Source organism: Pipra filicauda, unplaced genomic scaffold (genome assembly GCF_003945595.2).
Source record: "Pipra filicauda isolate LSUMZ 115617 unplaced genomic scaffold, ASM394559v2 scaffold349_size1355687_pilon, whole genome shotgun sequence".
NCBI classification, from domain to species: domain Eukaryota; kingdom Metazoa; phylum Chordata; class Aves; order Passeriformes; family Pipridae; genus Pipra; species Pipra filicauda.
Window position 1 is genome coordinate 243,034 of NW_024104475.1, and position 20,783 is coordinate 263,816.

At 37.1% G+C, this 20,783-nt stretch overlaps 1 protein-coding gene across 1 annotated transcript in view; it reads right to left on the bottom strand.

Moving 5' to 3' along the window:
- MAN1A1 (mannosidase alpha class 1A member 1) overlaps positions 1–20,783 on the bottom strand; it is a 147,435-nt gene that overhangs the window by 83,893 nt on the left and 42,759 nt on the right. Inside the window, exons 3-4 of the mRNA XM_027716302.2 lie at positions 16,403–16,518; positions 5,376–5,456 (exon numbers count right to left, since the gene is read on the bottom strand). Coding sequence (XP_027572103.1) covers positions 5,376–5,456; positions 16,403–16,518 — 197 coding nt within the window. The remainder of the gene's footprint in view (positions 1–5,375; positions 5,457–16,402; positions 16,519–20,783) is intronic.

Genomic DNA, 20,783 nt, shown 5'->3' on the forward strand with positions numbered 1-20,783 from the left:
TGTCATCACTTTTTTTTTTTTTTTAACCTCTAATTAACAGCTGGTAAAGAGTAATAGATGAAACTCATCGAGAAGAACAGTTTGTTTTTTTGGTTGGTTGTTTCTTTAGGTCTGGGGGGGTCTTGGTTTGTTTTTGTTGTTGCTTTTTTGTTTTGGTTTGTTTTTTTAATTATTATTCCTTCATCCTAATCAGGATAAATTCACGTTCCTTCAAACAGGTTGTACTGCCAGAGTAAAAAAAAACCTCAAAAATCTGTCACATTTCTGCTTCATGCCCTGGAGAAGAATGGCAATATAAGCATATTATGAAGGAAGAACAGCTGCTGAATGCAAAATATTTTGATTCTGGGACAAAAAAAAAAGTTACTTATCCCACTCAAAAACCAGAAAAGCTTCAAAGGAATCTGCAAACTTACCAGCTGGATCTGAAACTCATGTGTTCCTTATTCACTTCAGAGCATTTTGGATTTACTTTTTTGCTATTCTGACAAACCGCAAATTAGAAGCTCCTATTTCTGGCTGTGCAATGTATTCTCTGATCGTGGAACCAACCTTCAAGTAAAACAGTTTCCTTATTACACAGCTTTAGCAGTGCCTTTAAGAACCAGCTATGAGTAAATCAGAAGAGCTAGAGAATATACAAGGCTGATCAGACTAAGAGCAGCACCACACATTTACCATGACTTTCAGCACCACTATCACAGTTTTATTCCCAACAGTGAAAATTACAGTGCTCACAAGTAATGTTTGTCATCTCCATGAATTCCAAGAAAGACCTTAGTTGCTGTTAGAGGATACAATGTTGTCGTCCTCCAAAAGTTAACAAATTATCTCCTTATATGACTACATGTGGAAATATGTGGATATCTGCATCTGCAGAACAGGCGATCTTGTTGCATGCAATACTTCTGACCCTTGGTATACCAGAATTTTACATCAGACTAGCAAAGTACAGCAAAGCAGTTGTAAAACAAATTTCTTCCTTACTAGACATCTTATTTTCCAGCACCAAAACAAAAAGTTGCTTAAAATTACTTACTTAGTAATGAATTCAGGTTTAATTTAAAGAAAATGATCAAGAAATTTGCAAAAAAAAAAAAAAATCCATCCCATTCTGATGGGTTACATTTGCCATATTACAGGCTCCTACCAACAGTTCCATGTATGCCAACACTAGCAGTACTTTAAAAGAGCTAGTTTTATTTTTAATAATACTTACAGTCACTGACTCATGAAAAAATACCAGGGAAGCATTCACATGCAATATTACTATAAGGGAGTTAAAAAAACTGAAACAAACTAAAAAAACAGCCAACAAAAAAAGAGCAGCACTGAAACAGTTACATTAAATAAAGTTTTTTGCTATTTGTAGCTGTTTTACAAATGAAGTTTGATATTTGACTGGAAATCTGTCTAGCTTGGATTTAGAGAGTAATCAAATTTTTTTAAAAAATTAAAGCATATGACATTTCTAGCACTTTTAGTTATTTCACATTAATTCAAGTAAGGCGGAAACTGTAGGAAGTTTAATAGAATGCATCTCATAGCTCCACTTGCAAGCGAGCAGTACACAGTTATCAAATGGCAAAGTATTCAATCTGTTCATTTTTAGAATGATTCACATTGGTGCCTTTATCTAAATGAACTATTATATGAGCAGGATGTTTTAGGAACTACTCAATATGATAGGATATTCTTTAATCATGATTTGTTAGACTTACAAATGATTATGGAACATACAATGTGTTGCAGCTTTGGATCATTACCCATGGAAATGTAATTCAGAAGTACAAACAATAATTATTTCTGTCAATCCTTTTACTGATACATAGCTTTCTTTAATTAGGATATTGATAAGTGAGCACAGAAAATGTAAGATTTTTTAATAGTTAATCTGATAAAGAATTAATTGAGCTTTTAACTGAGAAAGCTTAATCCTCCAAACAGAGTGCATACAGATTATGCCACCTCCTTAGGAACACCCACTAATATAATGCACTAACAGATTATTAAATATATATTTTCTATGGTAGCAGCCAGTCTCTGGGGCCCTCAGGCCTTTCCACACCTCTCAACAGCACTAGTGAAGGAAGACCCACATAGCATGGAAAACCTCATCTTGCTGCATCCCATTCTTTCCATAGGCAGTGGCTGGCTATTGCTTCAGTGTCTTGGATTTAGGAGACAAATCATGAAGTTTCCCCACATCTAATAAAGGCAGCTTGTGCTGATTTGCACTCTCTAAGCCACCAGGACAACATCATTCTGTCTCAGACAGCAGATGCCTACCAAAGAGTATGAGAACCAGTGGCAAGCATGGGCGGTGCCTTTTCTGGCCTGCAAGAGCTCAGCACCCTCCTTAACCATGCACCTCTTTTTTGTGTTTAAGAGCCCATTTTAATTTCATTAATGAGTCTGTCATTTTTAGAATGGGTATCAGCATCCATTATCGACAACATTCCACTGCAAAGAGTTCCACTTAATTATCCACTCTGTGAAACACTTTTTTTTGCTTCAGATGTCTCCTCATTTCATTTGTACAAGCGTTTTACTGGAACATGGGTGTTGCTATCAATCTAGTCCAAGAGGTGGTGGTAAAGCTGCCTCTCTAAGGATGAAGGAATGGTTGAGAAGAAATGACTAGGTGTTAATTAGGAGAAACTATAAGCACCGATTGAAAGCAAGACTGCACATTAACAGACACAAGATACAAACCATCAACATACATGTGAAATCACCAGCACCAATGACAAATGGTTCAGGCATTTCTTGGCAGACAACTGTTGCTTGACGTAAAGGCTCACATGCAATCATCTACCAGCTAGTCATCTGCCAAGAAATATTCTCTGCTTCTGTCAGAACTGGTTAATTAAAGTGTAGAAATAGGTTATACTGGAAAAGTTCACTCCTGTTTGCCAAATACATCTGCAGTGAAAGATACAACTATTTAATCCAAGAAGAGCTTTCAACTGGAGATATGCTTAGATATGTTTATTTCTGTGCTGAGTTACTATAGGAGGATGAGTGATTTTCTTCAATAGTCAGAGATGAAACATAAGTAAAACAATATTTAGGAAGAATCAAAAAGCCATCTCCCAAGCACCTCTCAGTTTTTTTCATTACTGTTAAGTGTTTAAGTGCAATTTTTTCCCCCCAAAATTACAAGCCAGTTAAAATACTAAAAGGTGTTTATTTTAAGACATTAATGTCCTTTCAATACCAGCCACACTCAGGATAGGACCATGGAAAACAAACAGGTAAGTCTTCTTCACACCTAAAAATGTCAGAGGAACATTGTTTCCTTTTAACTGCTGTATCAGGTACATGACCCAATTGTACCTGCTAAGGCAGATTGAATGTAATGAGAAATTTTAACAAAATCCAACATGTACACCATCGAATTTAAGTTAATTTAAAGTGACAGGTTCAAAATAGAACTCTATCAAGCATTTGGGAAATTTACATATGAAAAAATTATCTTTTTTAGGGTTTTGTGGAGTTTCCACCAGTAATTACTTTGGATTTAAAGAAATCCAGTGATAAATTCAACTTAGAGTTAAAGAGTATTAACTTGTGTAATCCTACAATAAAATACTACTATAATACAGAGACGGAAATATGAATTTAAACTAGTAAGATTAAAGACTTTTCAAGTGCCAAGCTGTAGTGGGTTTCTGTGGCTGGGTTTTGGTAGCGGAGGGGCTACAGGGGTGGCTTCTGTTAGAAGCTGCTAGAAGCTTCCCCCGTCCCGTGCAGCCAATGCCAGCTGGCTCCAGGATGGGCTTCCTGCCCCTGGCCAAGGCTGAGCCAATCAGGGGTGATAGTAATGCCTCTGTGATAACATATTTAAGAACAGAAGGTTGTTGTGCAGAAAGAATTCCATCCAGGGAAGAGTAGAGTGAGAACATGGGAACAACAATGCAGACACCAAGGTCAGTGCAGAAGGAGGGGGAGGAGGATCTCCAGGTGCTGGAGCTGAGGCCCCTGCAGCCCGTGGTGCAGACCATGGTGGAGCAGCTGTGCCCCTGCAGCCCATGGAGGACCATCGGGGTGCAGAGACCCACCTGCAGCCCATGGAGGAGCCCATGCTGGAGCAGGTGGATATCTGAAGGAGGCTGTGACCCTGTGGGAGGCCCAAGATGGAGCAGGGTCCTGCTAGGGACCTGCAGCCCATGGAGAGTGAAGCCCATGCTGGAGCAAGTTTTCCCAAGTAGGACTTGTGGCCCCTGTGGGGGACCTACACCAGTACAGCTCATTCGTGAAGGACTGCACCTCATGGAGGAGTGACCCATTGGACAGCAGTTTGGGAAGAACTGCTGCCCGAGGGATGGACTCACACTGGAGAGGTCCATCAAGGACTGTCTCTTGTGAGAGGGACCCCATGGGAGCAGGGCAGAAACAACAACTGACAGTAACCCACATTCCCTATCCCCCTGCACCGCTGGGGGGGAGGAGGGAGAACATGGAAGGAGGGGTGAGGGGAAGGTGTTTTTAAGACTGTTTTATTTCTCACTCTTTGGCTCTTATCCTGTTAGTAATAAATTTAAGTACTATCCTCACTTTGAGTCTGTTTTGTCTGTGAAGGTAATCAGTAACTGACCTCTCCTAGCTCTCATTTCAACTCATGAATTCTTAGCTGGGTTTTTTTTTTACCTCTCTCCTCTGTCCAGTTGCAGAGGGAGAGTGGCTGTAGTGGGTACCTGGTATCTGGCCAGGGTCAACCCACTATACAAGATAAAAATTTAAAATATCATAGTACCTGTGACTTAATATGGTACCTTTGACCCGTGAGTCTTTTGGCCTTCTCCAAAAATACTACAGAATTGCATTTAGACAAAGCTCTTAGCTAAAATTGCATCTTCATTCTCTCCAGAACCCACGAAAGGCAATAGAGATCAATGAGTCATTAACGCTTTAAAGACATTCACATGTATAGGCTTACTAGTTTTCATGTTTTGGATGGTTTCATGTCTTTTCCACCTGAGCTGAAGCTTCATTTTCAGGAAGGCCAACAGAAGTAGAGTTTATAGGAATTCAAGGATATGCCTGAAACCCATTTGCAAAGCAGGATGCTGATGTACCAAATCTACCACTATCATAGCATAGGAACTCCATAATTACACACTATAGCACAAAGCCCAATAAGAATGTACTGGTATGGTTCCAACACAGGAAAAGGACCTGAGTATCATTTAACACTCAAATGAAATAATAGCTTTAGGACTTACAGAAAGCAACAATAATAGAAGAAAACCCAGTGGACTGGTTTTCAAAGTTTTAAATACATTTGATTTGGATACATAAAATTATTAAATTAAAAGTTTACAACTTATCCAGATGATTATACTTCAGATAACCCATGTGAAATATCTTACCTCTTCTCCTGAAAGATAGTAAGCTGAAAGTAGTCCACCAACGAAACGAATGTTCACTTCAAATACAGAAATTTCAGCATTCTGTTGAAATAAACAAACATTTATTTCTATACAGGTTTGTTTGGTTGGTGTTTTTTTTTTCTTTTTAAATATACATACATGCAGATATTAAGCCACAACAGCTGTGCATAGCAAAACACAGAAGATAAAGGGAAGGTTAGATACTAGAAAAAAGTTCTTCACCCAGAGGGTGGTTGGGTGCTGGAACAGGCTCCCTAGGGAGCATCAAGTCTGACAGAGTTCAAGAAATGTTTGGATGATACTCTCAGGCACATGGTGTGACTCCTGGAGATGGGCTTGTGCAGGGCTAAGAGTTGGACTTGATGATCCTTGTGGGTCCCTTCCAACTGAGTATATTCTTGATTCTGTGAAGCATTTTATAGCATTTTCTTCTCTTCCTCATGTTAACAAAATAGCCTCTCCATTTTCCCCATACTGTTTAACTTTCCATCTCTTCCACTGGACAAAAGGCTTTCTCTAAATCTACATATCTAAATACTTCCTTGTAGATGATTCATCACTTGCTCAAAAAGCGCCCTCAGATCATGTGTCCCACACTACCTCACCTCACACCATCTCTTCTCAGACACAGTATGAGACGCTCTTGATCAGAATGTCATATCAAGGGTTTTCCTACTTCATTCTAAATGCAGGTTATTGTAAAAAAGGAGGTAACATTAGAATGAGTTAATTACATGATCATGATAAAAATGTAATCATTATGTGTATTCACAAGGAAGCAGATGATCTTTCACTATTACAGTTATGGCCCTTCCCAAGCTGGCCTGGTCTTTACCAATGATAGAGACTAGGTCTGTGGTAATGAGCAGTATATAGCCATTATCTGTCTCAAAACTCAAAGCACATTCTCCCTTGTCTTTTAATATTCAAACATAAATGAAAAATTTGAGTCTCATGATCACTACATGCTCTTGTTTTTCACCAAGTCTCTCCAGTTTTACTCTAACACATGACATTCAATCCACTCCAGGGATTCAGTTGAAAAGGTGATCTAGTGAAGTTACTTAATTTTAGCTTTTTTTCTGTAATATGACTTTTAACATTTTTGTATTTCTGTAGAAAAATGGTACCCAGCAGTCAATCTTCTAAATTTTTTTGGCATGTAAATAAGGTGTTTGACTTTCATTTGTTTTGAGTTGCTGTTGCTTCTATTGAGTTACTTTTCCATTTTCTATTTGCTGACATACACTATAGCTATATTTAATATAAATCAATGCATGGTAGAGCTGCTTGATTTTCCTCTGAAGAGCTTACAGGCTTTTTTCATTCAGCTAGATCTTGTGCTTTTCCAGTTTAAACATTCAGATGTCACTCTAAGTAGGAGGGAAGACTGTTGCCCCCAGTTTTCTACGGATTTTCAATTGTAGTAAACTGCCTTTGCGGAAAAAAAAAGGGGAAAAAAATCCCAGCACTAGGCTACTTACTAGAAATATTACTTCATGCTTTTCAGTTTGCAAGGTGCTCTGATTAAGAAAAGGTATCTAGACACATTGCAGAGTTGTTCAGTGTTTTATAACTTGTAAAGGTACAGACTTCAAAACACACTCACAGAATTGCTACAATACTAGCCAGTTTACACTCAGGCACTTACCTTTTTTTCCTCTAAAATCTGTTCTGCACTTCTCCCTCTAAAAACTGAGGATATAATTTCATTCACAGAATTACTCTGATTGATATATAATTCATATAGTATATATGTGTGTGTCTGTACAGTTTTTTAATACACATGAGGTGCAATTCAAAGGGACAGACAAAGTAAAGCCATCCCATACATCTACCTATTGAAAATTCAGACTGGCATCATGTGTTAAAATTGCAAAACTGAAAAAGTTATCTTGCTGTCTTGCAGTGTTAAGAACATAACATTTTTTCAAGTTTATTTTAAGTGTACTGAAACTGTAGTTTCTCCTCTGTCACTGCTCTTCCAATAGAGATCTACTCTTATTCTTCCTGGGAAAAAAGTACAAAGGAAAAAAGCTTAATTTCTGTTTCCAACATTTCTGTTTTTTCAAAATCTGTTATTTCTGCTTCCAAGTGCTCAGTCATTGTCTCACTGAATTCAGCAAGAAGGCAAATGAAATAACTGGAAACAAGTATTTGCTTCAACTTTAACATTTCTGTGCATGGCTTTTTATTATACCGTAATACAGGTTAAACCTGGGAAGATGGATATAAAAACATTTAAATCCTCTAGAAATCTGAACTAACTAGACAATACATCTGTACACCTCCTAAGCAGGTTACCTGTGTAAGAACTCTACATTATATATACATAAAATATAGAAGTCTGCCTTAACTAAATCCAACACCTGAGACAACTAGTAAAGAATTGGTCTGACCTAAGAAAGGCTGATCTGACCTGATTTAATTGAAGAAAGGGTGATTCAATGAGTGACAGGGGCCATTTCTCTTCTCTGGAGTTTGAACTAGCTGAAACTCCTATGAAGAATATTTTATATAAGAACCTTCTTCAGAACTTCAGGTTCTTTACATTTCAATCCTAAGTCTCAGCATATGTCAAGAACTTTTCTTTGATGGGAAAGTTGAAGCTGTAAAGAGGTAGGTATTAGATGAGGAAATGAGTTAATCAGATATCCCAGACACTTTTGTTTCCTTTGAGAACTGAATTAAATTACTTTTTGATTTTCCATTGCCTGAAGTAAATTGAGTGATGTATGACCTGAATATTTTGTCTCCAGAACCTTACATTTTGCCCTTCTGGATTTAATATGACCATTTAATTCACAAAGCCAGGGTTATCTTCCAAGGAAGGCCAAGGCCCTTTAAAAAAAGCTCAGTATGTATGCACCGATCTTTTTCTAGAAATCAGTTACAGACAAAAAGACGACTTGGAAGTTATGTGAATAAAGGTTTTACTGTTGAGCCACAAAGATTAATTGCATTGTAATCTTGAACGTTTGTTGAAGGGGTGATCTTTCAGGACATTTCTTGAAGGTAACCATTGTTTTAATGCTATCAGATTTCCAATATGTCACTTGAACACAGCTCAGACCCTTTGTTCAAAATCCTTGTTTCTCACAAAACTTTTTATACAAGTCACCGAAGCAAATGCAATTAATGAAATGGACAAACATTTTATTAATGGTAAATTTGAAAGCTGTATGCTTAATAACTATGTATTATAGTTATTCTTAAACTCATTATACCAGGTTAGTATATTCTTAGCACAGAATTCACAGCAATTTTCAAAACAAAGTTTTATAATTTCATATCAAAGATACATTCATGAAAAGCTCATGTGAAGAAGCAGTCTGTTAAGAAAAGTGTACTTCTCCTAAAAGTAACAAATTTCTGCTACACCAACTTTATCCTTCTTTCTGGTTTGATTTTTAAAATTTTTTGTATGACACATTGAAGATGCAACACCCTGATCATTACCCTCTTTTCATATTTTTAATCATCCACATACAGTTTGAACAAAGTCCATATATCTCTACTCAGCAGTCAAATCCTAAGTAAGCAATACTATTTTTTATTTTGCTCTCAGATCCAACTGTACATAAATACCTTATGATCCATTTAACAGTGCCAAAATATAACAGAAAAAACTTTGATCTGTTTCCCAAAATTTCTACTTCATCACCTGGAGAGGTAAGAATGATTTTATTTTTTCTTTCAAATTTAGCCTTCTCTTTCAAACCATCATTGTATCATTACATAGCAGGTCTGAGAAGTGGTTGAAATGTTTCCATTATATCTAATGGAAATTCTGTAAGGAGAGGTGATTGGGTATGCTTATTTCAACATGACTATAATGTTCCCTTTTTAAGATCCTAAGTTTATAAGATGGTGTTGACCAACTGGATAGATACCATTTCTAGTTTTATGGTCCTTTCATTAGTACCCCAATTAGACTGCATGGCCATGTGCTGTGTATGAGAATATCTGAAATACCTTTGTGAGTACACAACTGTGCTAACATCTTATTGTTCCTATGAAATATCAGCTTGCTCTGCTATTTGGAGGTCTACATTTTGTCCTGACAGGGGTACATCCTAAAATAGGGGTGGGGGAGAGGGGTGGTGTTTAAGCAAAGGAACTGTAGTTTCAGAAACACTCAGGAAGCTGCAGAATGTTACAGATTTAACTAGTAAACCTACTAAACTAATTTCTTTTAAAGAAAGGAAGGGTGACAATACCTTAGGAAATCCCATCTTCAAAAAGCAACAAATATAACCAAATGGGGTGGGGTGCAGGGGAGAAATAAAGTACCAAGAACATTGGCTAACTTGTGCTACTCTTGCATTTCTATTTTATTTGCAAACCTATGACATGGCCAATCTGATCTTAGCTGCATCTCACCACTTGATTTCTCCTACCCTTCTGCAAACTGGAGGACTAAGTCTACAACTGATAAACTACTGAAGCTTCAATCAGCTGTGATTGAATTTAATATCAAAAGCACTGTTCAGACAACGACTGTCAGCTGGGCTCTCCTGAAGCCTTTTGCCTATCGGACTCCTTCAGCTTCCCAAAAATCTCTTTCCTTAAAGTCTTCCTCTCCATAATGCACAGACCAAGATAAAAACAATTTCCGTCTGTGTTTTCTTATGGGAAGTCACCCTCATTTATGAACACAACATTTGAAATACCACTTGATTTTTTTTATCCATTGTGAGCTTCCACCTGGCACTCACCAGCACTGGTTACTTGTTCTGCCATTCATAATTCAATTGGAGAAAATACTGTCTACTCTTTACACAGATGAATATATTCCCAATAATCAGGCCACCTTAATTTATATTTGATAAAGAGCTTACTCTCTTAGTTTTTACAAAGATAATAAAAAAATAACATCACGAATCTTACCAAATAATTTGTTTCGGTCTTATTTATTGCACAGATTCTTTCCAAAACTTTCTTTCCTTCAGTTCTCCTGTTCTTGTACTACCAAGAGTGCATAGAACTTCAGTCACCTCATCTGCATTTCCACCTATTCCTCCTGCATACAAGGAATACAGTGACTCCCCCCAAGCACACACACCATACTGTACCATGGCAAGCAGCCCATATCCTGCAGTTTAACAACCTGTGCAAGAGAACACCAGGGGCCCTACACTGAGCAATGCTGAATAATGTATATAATTTTAGACTAAAAAGTGGACACAAAGGACCCACATTTCCTGTGAAATGAGATGAACTTGTAATTATTATTACTATTAAATAATAGTATTCCCCTGGTTAAGCACAAAGGTTAGGAACAGCAACAAATCTTAGCATTTTCAAGTAGTCCAGGAAGTATGATAGAGCCATAGAGAGTACTACAATAGCTCGCTTTCAGCTACTGTAATTAAATAAGATTTTAATTACTTGCAATTGTGGGGAAAAAAGTTTCATTCATATTCCACAAATGAAATTTACTGGCAGCTTGCTAAAATATTCAGTTCCCAAAGACATGGGAAACAATTTTAGCAACCTTTTTATTGCAAGTGTCAAAGCCTGGTTATTGCATAACATGGTATTTAACCTTGCTCAAGTCCCTGTATGGCAAACTGCAAGACCTTCAACAGGCATAAAAATAAAGTGCTACTGAAGGCATTAATGAACTCTAGCAGCAAAAGAACTGCATTTAGTAATAAAGTTGCAAGATCTCCTTTTAGCCCATCAAAATAAGTTCTCACACAGAAGCAAAGCAAAATCAAATCACACTGAAGTCTATAATTTAGTGTACTAGCAAGTTATGCTGCAAACTAGTAATCAAGTAGTCCCAAAAACTAAACAACTATATTCAACTGCTGGCTTTATTAAGATATCTCATAGACCCTCATAGACATACATGTAGTTGAAGTTCATTGACTCACACCTCCCACACAATGTTTATTTTTTTTTTAATGGGAAAGCTATTCTGTTCCAAATTGTTGTATTAAGAAACATTCCGATTTTCTCACTTGAAGAGAAAAACCCACCAAGAATAAAGCACCAAAAAACCAACTGCCTTCAAGTAAGAACACTAGGTTGTGGACTGCTAAGTATAATTACAAGTCAACCATAATACCAACAGTTTGAAAGTAGCATGCCTTTGATTTGTAAATGAAGTTTGAAATATGCAAACTGGGTTCTAAACGTCTGCCCTGTTACTGACTGCCACACCACAGATAAATGTGAGCCAATGATAAATGCTGGAAGCATTAATAACTAGATGCAAATAATATTTGCTATTCTTGATCTTGGAAAAGGAGTATGTTGACCTATATATGACAGTAGAGAAAAAGCCACAACTTGAAGTTTCTATTTTTTTTCCAGTTCTTTTCCAGCTCCCAAAATAGTAGACATATCACTCACAAAACTTTCACGTTGCATGAAGCTGCTGACAAAACTTCCTTAGTAGATACCCAAATTTTCAGAGCTAAGCACAAAGATGAAAATCAGAACTGTTAAGTTAGCCTTCAAGCTTTAAAGTGGCTTATAAAATCAGATACGCTGACTGACCCCTGTAAACAGCTTTCCTTAAGAGCTTTGGCAGGACACAATACTGAAGGTATCTCCACCTTTTTATTCATTCCCTTCTCTATATGCAGTTCCTCAACTCATTAGCATCTTTCTGCAAGAGGAAATAATGAAATGCTCTTCATACTTTCCCTATTTTCCTCTTATCCCAATAAGTGCATGGCTTTCTGCTCCACACCTTGTTCCCATTCTGATCCTGTTTGGCTACATTTACATCACACAGTTGATCAGCAGGTCAAGCCCTGTCCCATGTACCATTTGATTGTTAGCACCTTCTGATCTGGTTTGGGCCTGTGTTGTTCCAGCCAATGTCCAGATATGCTCTAGGACACCATGTAGGCCAAGGACTGCTCCTAGTATGAAGTATGGGCAAGAGTGCCATTTTGCAGGGAAGGAGTTTAAGAGGGCTGAAGAAGAGGGGGACAGATGACTTAGTCACTCATCCTAATGATGCTGTGGTGTATCTGGGTGTAGAAGTGACAAGTCATCAATTCCAATACTTAACAACTCCCAACCCTTCACTGCTGTGCCATGTGGCTCAGCTCCTGCACCACTTCCCCCCGACACCAGACCTCTTCATTTGCCTCATTAAGATCCCTCTTCCTATCTCTATTCCCAAGTATGGATTCAGTGAGGTTCAGCCCTTTGTTGTAGAGACTGATAGCTTTTTCCTCCCCAGTGTGAAGCACAAGTTGGGTGGTGGTACAAAAACTCTTTCAGAAAGCTATGAATGCTCTGGGGGTGTGTGCAGATTCTGAAGCAAATGATAAAAAACAAGGGCAGAGAAGCACGTAGCAGTGTGTAGCTGTAGCTAGGAAACAGCCAAGCTCCCTAGAGATCCCATGAAAGACTGGCTCCTTTTTCCTCCGTTCTAATGTGTTGATATACAACCCAGCCCAGTGCAGCCTTGGGCTGTGTGCGAGCACTGCGAAAGGGTGTGTGAGCAGCAGCATGCATGGGGAGGTCAGAACAAATCCTTAGCTATATTAATTAGAAGAGCAAAGATAAATCCCCCAGGGAGATGAAGTGCTTTAACAGAAAACAGAGCACACATCCATGGTGCAAGAGCATGGATTTAGCCACTGTAAAGGCCAACTTTTTCCAAAGGTATGTCTAAATCTCTTAAAACATTGACAGAATCAGAAAATGTAACTTAATGCCTCAAGGAACGACTCAGTTTGGCTGAAAATTCAGCAAGGTGTCAAATACAAAAAATTTCAGCAGTATGAACAGAAAAACAGCTCTAAGCATTGCAACATGGATATCTCAGTTATAAAATCACAGGGCTACCAGCTATAGCTATAACGAAAATAGCCTAAGCATGTTATACTCCAAAAGGGGAAGCTTCCAAACACATCCACTCACAAGCTTACTAAAATGCACAAGTTTGCTGAGAAAGGGTCATTTACTTTTCCAGAATTTTCCTTCAGGATCAAAACCTATTTTCAGAAAGGTAAATAAGAGTAACCCTGACATCCAATTCATTGAATTGTGGGACTGAAATCTAACACATAAAGAGATGATGACATTTCCCATTGTCATCTTTATTCCATAAATACTTTCATGTGGATAAACTAGTGCCTACTTTACAAAGTGACATTAGGAAACTTTTATGATCAAGTGATGAGAATCTGAGTGCTGGCCAAATAATTCAACATGTACAATGAGTATCTTATAGAGTTTGAAACAGTTTCCTTTATCCAGCTGCATTGACATGGAACACAGAGAAAAGATTCTACTACAGACTACAGTCACAGCTATTTTTGTAAAGAACACTTTAACATGTAAAATACATAGTTCTAAGAATAAATGGAGAGAAAAGCTAATCCTATTTATGCAAATAAAGCCCAAATATGCCTCCCCAAAACCTGATTAAGCAGTCACTGCCCAGGAAATAACCAGAAACATTAAACACAAGTTTATACTATTCACAAAAAATAACCATTAAGGATATGTTAGTGTGTCAGTTTTTAAAAACAAATCACTTTCATGAGACAAAGGTTTCTAAAACAGAAGCATGTAAGAGTGTACAAAACATTAATGCAGAAAATGCTGAGCAACGCCTGATACACGATAAATGCTTAAACACAAAAGGCCCTCCTGTTCTTTAAACAGTAAGATACAAATACAAAACAGCATTTAAAACTAGAACTTATATTTAAAGTGAAAAACTAAAGAAGAGTGAAAGTTGAGTAGCTTCTGACAGTCCAGTCACTAAACAACTGCACAACCTTTATTGAAGTTGGTGTTGCAGTTATTTATTTTTATTTCCTTTTTCCAGTTTGGGAAAATTAATCTACTCGCTGTTGATGCCAATGTAAAATTCAATCCTATATGATTATGAAGCATTATGAAAATAATTTTGTGAGGTGTCAAACTCAAGACAGCTATTTACAAGAATATCAGGAACAAGATACTGTTACTGATGCATATCAGTATTATCTATGAAGTAGCTTTGGTAAATCTGCTTGATTGCTGCATTGATCAACTAATGCAATACAGGACATTTTGAAAGACTTCATAGCTTAAAAACATTACTGAGAAAAAATAAATGCATTAACAAGAGGAGCTGAAATTGTAGGCAATACCATCCATACGGTTCCAGTATGACATATAGCAAGATTTATGTACCCACAAAGATTTTTGTGGTAATAACATAAATCACTCTACAACACTACACTATTTCTCCAAGTAGAGCTCAGCTCATCCTTTAAAATGGAATTTGCTATTTTCTATGTTGTTTTGTTCTTAGATTTTTAAACATCTTAATAATGCCAAGCTAATAAGGCAGGAATTTAGTATTATAAAAATTCTTTTAGAAAAAAAATTATGCACAAAATAAAGTTAGCATGTCATTTAGGCTTCTGACACTACTCAGAAGAACTGTTTAATATCCTATATTTACATTACACATGTAAATATAAATGCACACTAAATTACTGCTTATATAAACGATGTAATATCCACTCTTATTAACTCCTTCTTAAAATGATAATTAATTCTGAAGCATGTAAGAGAAGCTAATTAATCCTGGCTTTTGCACTACCTATTAGAAAGAGTACTTTGTTTTCAGAAAGTGTTTCTAACATTACACACGTCAGCTACAAGAGCTTTTAAGTGCTCTGTGCACTGTGCCTACAACGCTTTCTTACTTTATTACACTGATCAACAGAGGTACTCTATCAGCTCTCTATACCCAGAAATTACAATAAGTCCTCTGGCCCACAAAAGAGTAAAAAGGAAAAAAGACCAAACCCAGGACTTCTCAGTTTAACTGATGTTTTTCAGAGGTTCTCGCCTGTTCAGGGCCTTTCTAGAATAAAAGCTTCAATAATGAACTTTGCTCTCAGCTTCATATTTGCCAGTTAATAGAGTGATTTGTACTTGCAGTTGTGAAGACCTGGTGCTTCATAAGACTAAAGCAGCTCAGTTATGCCAGTAGTTCAGCCTAACTCATGGGATTCAACTTCACTGGAATAGACAAAGGAACCTAAGTAGTACGTATGGCGTGTAGCTTCCATCAACGCTGCCTCCGTACAATCCTAAACATCCACTGGTCAGATTATGTACTAATACATCTGTTCTAGAACAAGCAGCAGTCACAAGTATTGAGGCCATGTTACTGAGAACACAGCTGTGTTGGGCAGGGCACGTCTCCAGGATGAAGGACCACCGCCTCCCTAAGATCTTGCTTTATGGTGAACTTGCCACCGGTTGCCGCAAGAGAGGAGCCCCAAAGAGGAGATACAAGGACTCCCTGAAACAACATCTCAGCCTTGGCCATATTGATCACCATAACTGGTCTACTCTGGCCTCCAACCGGGAAGTCTGAAGACACACCATCTATAATGTTGCTGATGCCTTTGAGAACGCACACAGGATCACCCTTGAGGAGAAAAGACAACGCAGAAAGAATCGTGCCTTGCGGAATTTACCACCTAAGGAGTCTTTCTGCTGTGCCTTTTGCAATCAGACATGCCTGTCTCGTATTGGCCTTTTTAGCCACCAGCACGCTTGTGACAAATGTGGGTAGAGACCTTTCCCAAATCTTCGTTCGCGAAGCCCAGCCATGATGATGAGCTTTCTCTAAACACAAGTCAAATTTGTGGAAGATTTCACAAAGTGAAAATGAACAGTGTTTACATAACAAAAAAATTAATGCTTGAAGTGTCTGGATTCTTCTATCCAAAAAAGCTGAAAAGGCTGTTGTTTACTTTACAATGGTAAATACTCTATTTCCTTTCTCCTTCCTTCAGTCCAGCTTGCTGCCTGCCATCTACCTAAATCTCTTAGATTGAAAAAGAGCATACAAGCAGAACAGTAAGTTTCTTACTTATGTTTCAGCTTTTTGCCTTGCTTTGTCTATCAATGATCTAAATTCTGTAGCCTTGCATCATGCTTTTAATATTAGAATTCAGTCCTCAACTGGTCCCTGGAGACTAAACAGAGCATTAAATGTTCATCAGAACACTACTTACCACATTGAAATCCAAGTTTTTTTCAACCCACTCCTTGGCTTCCTTGAATTCCTCTTTCATTTCCATGATGTATAGTGTATCAAGGGCATCCACTATTGTTGCTCCTTGTATGTTACCTGAAACACACGAAGAGCCATGATTTATTTACTTTCCAACAGAAGACTTTTCAGTTAGATCTAATTAATTTAAATTCATTATAATTTCAAAATCCAAGCTTAATTAATCCAAATAAAAATTGGGTGGATAAGCATTCAAGTGGTAACTAGTAATTCACAGCTTTAACTTTGATTCTCATGCCACAACACAACATCATAATATTTTTCTTCCACTAATGAAGTTTTGAAGAGCGGTTCTGATGCACTGCATTTTCAGCCATAATTTTGCATTTTTAAACACTGATGGAACAGTTCAATGTAAAGTAAAATTAATAAAATAACTTAATAAATCTCAATAATAGAGAAATTACTGATTTTTCAGTTTGGAGTGAAAAAAAATCAGTTACATTTTTTGTTTTTATTCTCAGTAATATACATAAAACTTTAAGAAGCTGGTAAGTACTGATCACATTTCAGTTAAGAAAGCCCTTTAAGAAGTATCCTCTCTGAAAAACAATTTTTCTGATACTGTGCACCACCATGTAACCTGCACAATATAGAACTGGGGGAGGCAAAGGGCAAACTTGCACAGATGGATTTCTCAGCTGAGGAGAGACTGAAAGACACTGGTTTTCTAAGCAAGTTCTGGTGGTTTGCATAAGTGGTATCCTTCTGTCTCTGGTATGGAGATGGCCAAGAGCTAGCCTTCACCTAACAATGCAAGATGAAATATCATCAGTATGTTTGCTCTGGGATGGATTAAATATTCATGATCTTGTAGTGAAAGGCTAATGTGGAGGGTGGGGGAGAAAATACACTCAAACTACCTTTCCCACTGGTTCCTTCAAATTTATGACGACCATTTCAAATCACCGCTTTTGTCTAAGCAGAGTTTCAGTTCCTATTTACTCAACAGTGTCAAAAATTCAATTTCAACCAGTCTACTAAAATTTATATTTACGAACTTGGCTCCTGCAGCTTTCATTATGAATGGAAACCATTGTTATGATATACTTTAGAGAGGACTCTGATACAGAAGCAAACATTCAGAATTACAAAATAATTTAGGTTGCAAGCAACAGAGAAAATTATTAGGTCCAATTCCTCTCCTTCACAGCAGGGCTAATGAATCAGGTGAGTAGCTGACTACTTATTCAGGCATTGATTGTACAGGGGGAATAACAAGACAGTAGCTACACTTAACTTTAAAGAACTTGATTATCATCTGTCTCTTGAAACACTGGATGAAAAAGTAAACTTAATTTTATAAACTTATCAAATATCATAATTCAATTTTTCATATTTAAGAAAGTAATCTAATTTTTCAGTCAATTCTTGTGTTTACTGCCATCATGAGTTTCTGCTTCCACATGAAACAGTGAGGTGATTGGACAGCTCCATATAGCAGGACTGACATCACTTTCTTAACTTAAGCTTCCAGATAGAAAATAATTTTCCATTTCTACCATACTAAACAAAATAATACTTAAGATTATTGTAACAGTTACTTGCTACATTTAACAGAATCAGATGCTTTCTGTATTTTAGCAGCTGCTTATACCACCCTTTTTGGAATATCACTTTCCTACTTTGAAGGAATTAATCTATATGTTTTCCTCCAGAAATTCCACTAATAAAACTGCAGCATACTTTGGTAAGAACAACATCATATCTCCCCAGAGCTCAGTTGGAGCTTGGCTGCCCTTCTCTCATATTAAAGGAAAAGTATTCCTTTAAACTTGGCTAAGCAACTTTTATTTTTCCTGAGTTCATGAGAAAGCGAGAGTGACTGTGAAAAACTGCTGGAGGACATCTGCTCCACAACAAAAGCAGCTCCTAGAGAACTTTTACATCTGAGCTCTACTTATGGAAAAATCATCTGTAACCTGATTTGCTTGAGTGGATTGCGATAGGTGCACCGTGCAATGACATTCGCTGTGTTAATCCTCTTGTAATACAGCTAACACCACCACTAAACAGTTGAGCTTTCAATTTTGAGGATTAGTACTTGAGCTGCAACTCACTACTAAGTCAGAAAAAAAGGAGGAGAAAATAAGGAGAAACCTTATTGAGAAATCACCCTTGGAGTCACCCCTTACTATGATTTCCCCCCCCCCCCCGAATCTGGCCTATATGGCCTGCCTAGAGCACAGACCTCTCCTTGCAGACAGGCAAACAGACAATGCTAGAATCTCAAGTAGATCTTTATTTAAAATAACTTTTGCTGTTATTCTGAAAGCTCCAGAAAACAGAAAAAAACAATGTGACAATTAGTCAAGTTTGTCTCAAACAGCTGTACTTCCAAATTCTTGATAAAAGACAAAAGAACACAATGAATTTTTAAAGTGTGGGTTTAGAGGCCAGAATTATGACTTGTGAATATTTGCAGTTTACACTAAGTCAGCCAACAGCATAATCTAAACATAAGAGTATTATGGAAATTGTGATGCTGAACATTAATAACCAGTCAAACGGGTAGGGGGGAAGGAATGCAAAGAAGTTAAATGAACATTTCTTATTATACGATAAGATCAAACACATCACAAACCTATATAAGTGATGTTTCTCAAAGCACAGCACATAAATTATTAAATATAGTTATCATTCTTATTAGTTCCTGTACAACATTCCCAAGGAATTACATGGCAGTCTACAAGAGGCAAAGTTTGTTGCTAGGCAATTACAGTACACACTCACATGACACTGAATATTTGGACAGGAGGACTGTTTTGCTATACACCTACAGTACTGGCTATAAATTTGACAAATGTTGAGCACTGCATTACAGAAAGTGCCAGCAAAGTTGCGGTCACCATGGTAGAATTTCATAGTTGCCCTAGGCAGGAAGAAGATATCACAAACAAGACCTGGAGCAAATTCATACACCTCAGGTAAATACACGTCTTGCAGATAATACCAAAAAAAGGTATACTCAAGGTAGAGAAAGCAAACTTGAAACTCATAAAACATAAGCTCAAAGTGAGTAATTTAGATGATAAAAGAGATAACCAGGTGTACAAGCGTACCAAAGCGAAACATTTTCAGTCTCTACCAAAACCTCCAGACCAAGAACTCATATATGCTCCATTTTACTTCTTTTGTTAAACCTTTGCTGTGCTCTCTCCTCTTTACTAACAGTATCATTTACTTCATGTGTGTGATTAATAGAAAACACATAAACTAGTCTACAACCTAGTTAACCAAAGACAATGCAAAAAAAAAATCAGTCAAAATGAAACTTCCAGTGGATTATCTAGAAACACCTACAGAGATTCTTTTCCAGTTTAACACTTAAAATCTTAAGCAATGATCTGGAAGAAAACAAAAAGAATGTATTGTTAACAAGATTTGTGGACTATTAACCAAGATGGCTTATCATTCAGCATTTTAGAATAGTGTGATATGAAGCACTGAGCAGTCTAGATCTCCTCTAGTAATGTAGAGTTGGTCCATTTAAATACCATGCTTTTTAATATCTAACAATGCAAAGCTGTGTGCATGCAAATAAAAAAAGAGTTTACATTAGCAAATTGAGTAGCATCTCAGGGGTGGGCAGGAATAGCAGAATAAAAAAAATTATCAGAGCATGAATAACTTTTTATGAGTTTCCAGGGTGACATTGCAGAGAGAACTGCTGTGGATGTGAATGACAACCTTATTAGCACAGCTCTGTGTCTGAGCTTATGTGGCCATATGGTTTAAGAACCACAGCTGGCTTATAGCCAAACACTTTGGAGAGTGTGACAAAAATAAGTTTTTATTTGTCTAGTCTAGGCTTTTGGACATGGTTTATATTTTGGCCAGAAGAGTCCAAAACAGAATAGTGCCAGCATGTCAGAATCAATGCATACTGCTGCACTTAATAGTTTGTTTACAATTTTCCTCCTATCCCTTTTATACCAAGATTGGTTCTCCAGAAGATGCACATTCCTCTTCAGTAAATAAATTTTGAGATACATACACATCCATATATATACACACACACATTTATATATATGCATGAAACATTGTACATTACCAAATCTGAACTATATTATTCTCAACATATTCAAGAATACATATAGGTTTGACTAAAGTAACATTTTGTTTTGAGTTGTAGGTTTCTTGGAGCATTGTTTCAAAAGCTGACTCAGATCTTAAAACAGTGTTTTCCTTTATTTAAAGTTCATTGAAAAGGTTCCTATCCAATATCATTAGCAATTTAAAGTGTCAAGAGTGATTAATTATTAAAGTGTGCTATGCCAAAACATGAAACTCTTACTCAAATACTGGCAAACCCTCAGCAA